General features: G+C 45.6%; 1 protein-coding gene across 1 annotated transcript; it reads left to right on the plus strand.

Annotated features, from left to right (window-relative positions):
* The first annotated feature begins 6,018 nt into the window (after nt 1-6,018).
* On the plus strand, nt 6,019-7,035 carry XCR1 (X-C motif chemokine receptor 1). The gene has a single exon (XM_049816751.1). It carries the CDS (start codon nt 6,019-6,021, stop codon nt 7,033-7,035), a length of 1,017 nt encoding a protein of 338 aa, XP_049672708.1.
* The last annotated feature ends 1,722 nt before the right edge of the window (nt 7,036-8,757 follow it).

The following is an 8,757-nucleotide window of genomic DNA, read 5'->3' on the forward strand; positions in this document are numbered from 1 at the left end:
TTTCCCCCAGAAAGACCACTGGAACAGAGGAAGCTACAGCGAAACGGTGATTAAGGGCCCAGAGGGTGTGTTTGCAGCTCTTGGGAAAGGAGAAGCTGGAGAGGGAGAGAACATCATAACTTCTTCCTCATTGTAAAACCAGACTTGGCTGCTAATTTTACCCCCATCGCGACTTTGGATGAGGAGGAGGGCTGCTGCTTCAGCAGAGCTGTGGCAACACTTCTAAAAAATACCATTCTTTGCATGGCAAGTCCCACAAGCATTGATTCTGTGTGTCTTATGTAGATACCATAAGCTGATCCTGCCTTGGCTGTAGTGGTACGTAGTATGTAAATTTGAACTCGTGTATATCTTTTAGGGGTGGGGTCCAAGCTCTTAATTTGGGATGTTTCTGCTTCCCTAGACTGAGGTTATCACAGGGCTGATGACCAGGACTGAGGGGCAGAGCTCGAGGGGAAACAGGAGACCACCAAGGAGCTTGGGTGATCGCCTGTCTCGTACCTGCCTTGTGAAACCTGCGGGGTGTGGGTGGAAGCACTGGTCTCAGAAAATCAATCCAACTCAAGAGCAGGTTTTGCTTTACAATAGGGTAAGAGTTTCATTGAGGAGCTGGGCTTCTTGGGGCTCTGCAAAACTGAACTGGGAAAGGAAAGTCCTACTGACTTTTCGCTTTATCCATGGCCTGAAAGAGTTTGTTACCATGTGCAAAACTCCTCTAAGGCAGACAAAAATTTGTTTCACCCAGCAGCACAGACCACACTGTCTGGAGTACGTTTGTGCTCTCGGCCAAGTCTACATCCTGGGCATGACTTCCAGACTTTGCTGTTCATCTCCTACGAGTGACTCCAAGGGTGTGCTCCAAGACTTGATACCAGTCATAGTTAGTGTAGGAGAAACATTATTTAACATGTTTTAACTTCCTTTAAATAAAGAAAGGCTGCTCCATAAACCCATTTGAAAAACTAAAACCTCTTCCTGCCAAAAAAAGTCACATCTGGGATTTTTCTTCCTATCCCAAATTGGAACAAGAGATTGGTTAAAGAAGCAGATACCAGATAAATTCCAGTTTAGGGGAACAGAAATTCATTTTCTGATTCAACCTGTGTTGCCTGGGGAGCCAAAGTGCAAACCAGCCTTCAAAGCCAGCTAGCTCCAACCCCCCCCCCCCCCCCCCCCCCCAACCTGGAGAACAAGCTGTGAAGGCCGGAGGCTTTAGCAGGGGTTTGAATAAAGTGAGTCAAAAATGCTTTCAAGGTAGCTGCCATCAGTGCATGCCATATGGTAGGGGGGCTTCTCTCTACTATATTCCCCTGGTCCTTTCCAATTAAGGTGAACGTAACCTCAGTTTGTCTGTCTAAATGCCAGGAATCTTCTCAAAAGGAGCTGTCTCAGCTGGTAGAACACTCAGTGAGGGGGGACGGGGCTCCTGTCAGTGCCCTCACTGACTGCAAAGGGAGCAGACAACTCCTCCCAGCCACTCTCAAACACTCAGTTTAAAGAAGAAATAAACTGATGAACAATATGTATCTCCAGCTGACAGAGGAAGTCTAGGTAAATTTTCAAAGAAAAACGAAATTGAACTAGAGGCCGCTAATAATAGCACTTCCTCATTTCTGTCTTAATATCCCTTTTCCCATGATGCTCCAAGGCAAAAAACAGCACTGCTAGAAAATGACAGCTTCTGGAAAAGCAATAGTTTCTCGCCAAGAGTGAAATGAATGTTGAATGCCTTGCTGAGTGCTCTTCACAAGGGCAGGGATGACTTTAAACTGTAGGATGTGTTTTCCCTCTGTTCCTATTTGTCCTGGCAACAGAAACTAAGGTAATTTCCATCTTTCAGCCAACTTCTGCTCTCACTTGTACCATTATGTATATACTGAAAACAGTTGCATGTTTTGTATTTCATGTGTGTTGCTAACATGTTCTTAGCCTGTTGATTCAATTGCATCAATTTTTTATCTCCTTTGTATGTGTCTTAACTGAAAATCCATGCACAGCATTTCTCATCTGTAGAGTAGAAAGGGGGGGAGGTAAAATACAACAGAGAAAAAATACAGGTTCTGATACCAGGAGTTTTTTACTGAATCTGAAGGAAGAAGGAAAAGATCCAAGCGCCTTAGCTTCCCGCAAGGCGCTCCTTCCCATCACTGCCCTGATGGAGGGCTGCCCAGCCGGTACAAGCATAATATCAAAGCACATACTTAGTCCTGACCAGCCATCCAGGAGGTCTGATGATTTCTAGGCTGGAGCCTCCATCTGTAATTGCTTGGAGCCTGCACCAGGCGACACAGCACAGCATGCTGCATCGCATAGATCAAGCCCACAGTGCAAAGCTATGTTCACCCTGAGGACAATGAGCCACCTCTGAGGGCAGGTCAGCAGCGAGATCCTCCATCGAGGTCTCACTTGCACTGGGAGCACTTGCCGGCAGTGTGAACAATGGTGGTGCCACACCTACAGTGCCTGACACCACAGCAAACAGGACAGGAGCCGGATTGCACTATTTCGGATTCCTCAGTTGGACAGGAGGTGAAGAGGAAAGCTGAGGACGCCATCCTGGAAAAGGTGCAATAGCTGAGGGAGGAAGAGCAACAGCTGAGGTAAGCGGAGGCATCGCCTCCTCTCCAAGAGCAAGCCGGGGAGACGATGCGACCTGACGAGGACAATACCCCTGGGAGTCAGTGGGTGCTTGGACACTGAGGAGCTGAATGTGTTGGTGGATGCTGCGGTGCACCTTGGCCTCCCCAGGCTCCCTGGATGCCAAGGTGGTGAGCTCTTGGCAGCAGGGACTACGCCTCGCCATGCAGCTTTGTGCAGGCACGTTGGTGGCCCTCAAGTTCATCTGTCCGCGGACGGAGTGTCTTTCTCTGCTGAAATGGGGGCTGTCCAGATTTATGGCTTTGGCAGCGACACTGAGGGGGAAATCAAAGACAGACAAATGAACTTGTTTTGTGAGCTAGGGCATTAGCCGGGAGCTAATCTTGCAGCACTAAGAAGCAACCAAGAACAAGCTCCTTTACAGAAGCATTTTTCTACTTTCTCTGGACATGCTGAGCACAAAATCAGAGGGAGGACACCTGGCCCCATGCAGCAATTCCTCTGGCTCCTCCCAGAGAGCAAGGCAGAGACTTTTGAGTCAGGTGGGTAAGATACCACGGCACAGGGAGATCTGGAGATGGACATGGCAGGAGTTCTTGGCAGGGTTTCCAGTCTTAGCTATGTGCCTGCCTGACTCGAGTGCTTGCACACTCAGCATCAGTGCTCTCAGGGAAAATGGACACAGGAAAATGGAGACTGTTTGGACTGTAGAAACAATTTACCACCTGACCTGTGGAGAAAATAGATGGGTTCATATCCTTTTTTAACTTGGGACTTGACTGTCATCTGACATAATCTCCAAATACCTTTGCAAAATGGCACTTTCTGCCTTGCAAGCATTGCTCAGCTCCTGACAGCGAGCAGGAGGGTGAGCAATGCTCCACAGCGGGTACCTGGCTCTCTAACCACTGCCTGCCCTTCAGCAGGGGTGTGAAGAGCAGAATAACGTGGCGGGGCTGAGGGACAAGATATGTGCATGTCAGAATAATTCCCAGGCAGATGCAGGGATCGGGGCCGAGGTCTTTGCAAGAAGGTCCCTTCTTGTTGGGGGCCAACAGTAGTTGCGGCAGAGGCGAGGAGCAGCCCGGCCAGCTGTGTAGCTGCTGGTGGGTGGGCAGTCCTGCCTGGGGGCTTGCTGGCACTGGGCTGCCAGCATGGGAGGAGAGCGTGAGCGGTGAAGGCAGTGGTCAGCACTGTCATCTCATTGGCCTGGTTTCAGCTGGGATAGAGTTAATTCTTTTCCTAGTAGCTGGTACAGTGCTATGTTTTGGATTTAGTGTGAGAGGAATGTTGATAATACAATGACGTTTTCAGCTGTTCCTAAGTAGTGTTTAGACTAAGTCAAGGATTTTTCAGCTTCTCATGCCCAGCCAGCGAGAAAGCTGGAGGGGCACAAGAAGTTGGGAGAGGACACAGCCAGGACAGCTGACCCAAACTGGCCAAAGGGGTATTCCATACCATGTGGCGTCGTGTCCAGTATATAAACTGGGGGGAGTTGGCCTGGTGGGTGCAGATCGCTGCTCGGGAACTAACTGGGCATTGGTCAGCGAGTGCTGAGCAGTTGCGTTGTGCATCACTTGTATATTCCAATCCTTTTATTATTATTATTATTTTCATTTTATTATCGTTATTATTATCATTATTAGTTTCTTCCTTTCTGTTCTGTTAAACTGTTCTTATCTCAACCCACAGGTTTTACATTTTTTTTTCCCTGATTCTCTCCCCCATCCCACTGGGTGAGGGGGAAGTGAGTGAGCTGCTGCGTGGTGCTTTGTTGCTGGCTGGGGTTAAACCACGACACTCATCCATGGAGAACCTTTACTCTTTGCAAAGAGGCCCCTCTGCTCCCTTGGGACAGCTGCTAAGGAGGAGCCGTGCCTCCAAGCTGAGCTGAAACGGGACACGATGGTGGTCAAGACCTCAGTCTAACCCATGCATTGCTTAAGTGTCATCTGTACCGTCAAGTAAAAGCAGAGTGGGTGGCTGCCTGGGCAGGGACTTGTCCTGCATGCCTGAAGATGGCAGCATGGTACAGACTAAGGGCCGCAAGCACAATTTCCAGTCAGGACTGTGACTGCTGATGAACGTGACAGGGCCCCTTGCTGTCACAGTGCTAAATCCCACACAGCCCTCGCCTCCAAAACTGGGTGACCACATCCCAACGGATAGCTGGTCCCTGGCCTGTGCCTCGCTCTGGCCGACCTGAACCTCCTACCCCCATGGCTGGTGTTAAAGGCAGCGCTCCTGGGCATGCGTTCCTGGTGTAGACATAACCCTCCTGATCGCCAAAGGCAGCGTGTCTTTTCCTGGCCATGGTGGGCAAATTCTGCCTTCGCTAATCCAAAAAAGGAAAATGTCATCGGCACAATTTTGGCCCGAGTCATGGAGTTTCTTTCTTGCAACAGTACTTCCAAAGAAATCAGTGGCAGGCCTCTCGCTGGCTTTAGTCATATCAGAATCCACACACGATGCCTTCATCCAGGATAATGTTAATTTAGACCCCAAAACATTGGTTGGAGTCATTACTGATTTTTCTATACCTATTTTTTAGCTTAATTTCATAAAGAAATGAGGCTACCGTGACCATGTATGTTCACCTGACTGTATGTTGTCTTCCAAGCCCCAGTAACTTTTGATAGTTGGCCAGTTTCAACTAACCACCCAGTTGGGATTAAACTCCTACCTGCAGACAGGCAGAGGGGAGCATCCCCCAGAAAAGGGGTCTGATGTGAACTCTGTTCCTGTCCTGTCCTTGAGAATTGGCACACCACAGAGATGCATGGAGCACCCAACACGGGGATGCTTCCACCACAGCTTGGAGATCTTTAGATGTCAAGCAACCTCAAGACGAAAATCTCTAAGAAACACGGCTTTTCCCGTTCTTAGTGCTTACGCTTGTTGATACTGGTACTGCACAGCTTTTTAAGCTTATGCAGTGCTGAACCTTGGTGACAAAGAATCATGTATATGGTGAAGTGTTTTGGAATTTGATACAGTTCCAGAAAACTTAAAAAATAGTAGCAGATCCAAAAGTCTTGGTACCTGAGATACTTACATTAAAACACAATGCACCTTCAAACTTCACGTAGCAGAAGCTTAACAGTTAGCAGTTGTCACCAACCGTGTTGGTTTAGAAACATCTTAGTTTCTGACTTCTTAAGTATTTAAGATCTTGATGTTGCTTTGAGGGTAAATCTTTAGTATCTACCTGTTCATGCTCTAATCATAAGAGGAAATGACTCCTTTTTCTCCCTAAAACAAAACAAATAAGGTAGTTTCACTGCTTCTTTTTGTCCCTTAAAACAGAAGCCCCCACAGCGGGAGTTTAGTTATTGGGTTGATTTTCACAAAAAGTTTGGTTTGATTGTTGCGGTTCTTCAAAGTAGCTGCTGGAGAACAGTGCAAGGTTTGCACAGACAAATGGATGAAGACCATTATCCACCCAATTCAGATGATAATTACTCATATGAATATTCTTTTAATGAAAGCAATATCTGCGAAATGGGTGACTATTTTGTATTTTACACTCATCTCACTACTGTCCTCTATACTCTGGCATTTTTGCTCAGCCTGCTAGGAAACACTTTAGTGTTATGGATCCTATTCAAATATGAAAACCTTACATCTTTAACGAACATCTTCATCATGAATCTCTGTGTCTCAGATTTAGTCTTCTCCTGCATGCTGCCCATCTGGGCAGTGGACCAGTCCTTTGGGTGGATTTTTGGTGAGTTCCTTTGCAAAGCGATGAATGCCATTTTCTCCATCGGGTACTACAGCGGTGTTTTTTTTTTGACTCTCATGACTATCCTGCGGTACTTGTCCATAGTGAACCCCCTTTCGACTTTGAGATCCCAGACTCAGTGCTGTGGTTTTCTGGTGAGCTTGGTTGTTTGGACTGGTAGCATATTAATCGTCGTTCCTGAGGTAATTCACACCACAGTGCAAGAAAACTTGGAAGGGGACAAGACCTGTGATTATGCTGACTGGAAATGGAAAAAGGTGGACATTTATCAGAGAAATGTACTCTTCCTGTTTTCCTTTGGGGTGATCGTATTCTGCTACTTCAAGATACTGCTAATCCTGCTTGGAGCAAGATCTCGCAGAAAGCACAGAACTGTGAAACTCATCCTTATTATTGTGGTGGCTTTTTTCCTGAGCTGGGCACCTTACAACATCCTCAGCTTTATGATTACTTTTCCACCACCTACCTGTCAGTATCAAAAAGACTCCAACCTTGCCTTTCACATCAGCCGTAAAATTGCTTTCTCCCACTGCTGCCTCAACCCTGTGCTCTATGTATTTGTTGGAGTCAAGTTCAAGAGGCATTTGTTACGTTTATGCAGTCAGTATTTACCCTGTGGCAATAGTCAAGTCTCCAGTCCCAGGATCTGCTCTCAAGGCAAATTCCACTATGAAGGTGCGTCCATCTACTGAAGCGAGACCTAACTATTAGCACTAAGCCTGGATGAACTTTCTGATTTTAAAAGCCATGGATAATCTCTAATTCTTAGAGGCACTTCCCTGAGAAAGACACACAAATTTACTCTTTGCAAACATGCTGTCTATGGAAAGTAATAAAAAAGTGTATTTGCAGTGGCACGGAGAGCTGAGACTGCTCAGAAATTACTTCATTGGCCTGTAAGTCTTATCTTTATGAGGTTTTGTGCAGTGAGATGGATTTTCTCTTATTTATAGTTTCTTTTCAAAAGCAAAAAAAAAATTTGCTTTTTCCTTCGGGAGCTAAACCATCACATTTTAATGTAAATGGTATTGCATGTTGCTTTCTTGCCTGACTTAAAATACTTGGATTCTATATAGCAATGGACACATATGTATTTCTGTAGCTTTTAATGCTTTACAGTGTTTATCAGTGCCGAACTCATGGGTTCTCTCTTTTTGGGGCTCTCAGGATTAACTGTCTTGACAATAGCTACAAGACCTCACAGTCTATGAAGTTCTCAGTGCAAATGTTCTTTTATCTGTTGGTAGATAAATATATATAAAACTAGCTTAGTAGAAAAGTAGTCTTTTGGGTCTGAAATTGAAAGTTTGGGAGAGCCCTAGAAGGAACACAAGCTGTTAAGCAGATACTTCACTAGGATATTAGTTTTTCTCCTGTTACTGCTCCTGCTGCAGGCACCTTCCAGTCTCTGAACATCCCTTCAGGCGGTTGCAGTGGATTGGCAGCCCATCTCCCGAGCAACGCAGGAGTCTATTTGCCTCTAAATGCTCTCTCCCTCCTTTTCGCCTTTTGGTATGGTGCTGAGAAGAATTAAGCTTTCTAAAAAGGTTATAGTGCAAGAACAAATGGCTTTTTTTTAATAGCAGGATAAAAATAGCTTGCTTTATTTGTAAAATTAATGTTTGGCCTTTTTTTTTTTTTTTTAATGAAGCCAGAGCAGCAGGTTTTATCCTATATACTTGGATGCTTGCTGCTTCACAACTTTTTAAAAACTGCTTCACACAAATGTTTAAGTCTCTGCTTAAGACCTGATCATCAAAGTCAGCCATGTGTTTATTTTTTACGTGCTTCACGTCTGTCTAAATACCAGATATGCTCATATCTCTTAGGCGTGTGAGCGTCTGGTCTAACCAGCTGCCTGGCCACACGCAAGTCTTTCATTTCATGCATGCGTCTCATCTCCGTGGGCAGGTGGGAAGGAAACTGCAAATATTTGCATGAACATAGCTTTGGAAATGTTGCTAAGAGGGCTAGCTGTGTTAAGTGCAGGAGTGTTTTTACGTGACCACTAAAACATGATTTCCCAACTAAAAGCAAGTTGAGGGAATTCAATTCAACAGCACACATTTTTGCAACAAAACCATTCACATTCTGATTACACCAATCAAACCTTGTGGCTTTTTTCTCACAGAAAGTGATATTCTTCTTCATGATAGCTTGGTGGGCTTTTTTCCTTGGGCAGTGTAACATGTAGTGCGTACTCCAGTGTAGCTGAATGACAAAGCCTCTGGAAACCAGGATATTTAATTTCCTAGCATCTGTATAGTAAGGCAAGGTAGATTTGCAGTGGCACCAAGAAATGGTTTGGCAATGGTTCTAAGCAACAGTTTGGCTTTTTGGGCAGCCATCTTAAAATGTCTGTGTTGTTTCTGCACTATTTCGTTTGATCTCTAAAGATCATCTGGAGCAGACAA

Source organism: Accipiter gentilis, chromosome 14 (assembly GCF_929443795.1).
Source record: "Accipiter gentilis chromosome 14, bAccGen1.1, whole genome shotgun sequence".
NCBI lineage: Eukaryota > Metazoa > Chordata > Aves > Accipitriformes > Accipitridae > Astur > Astur gentilis.

Bases quoted from the DNA above. Each gene is read 5' to 3' on its own strand.
- XCR1 (XM_049816751.1), top strand. From the start codon at position 6,019: ATGGATGAAGACCATTATCCACCCAATTCAGATGATAATTACTCATAT.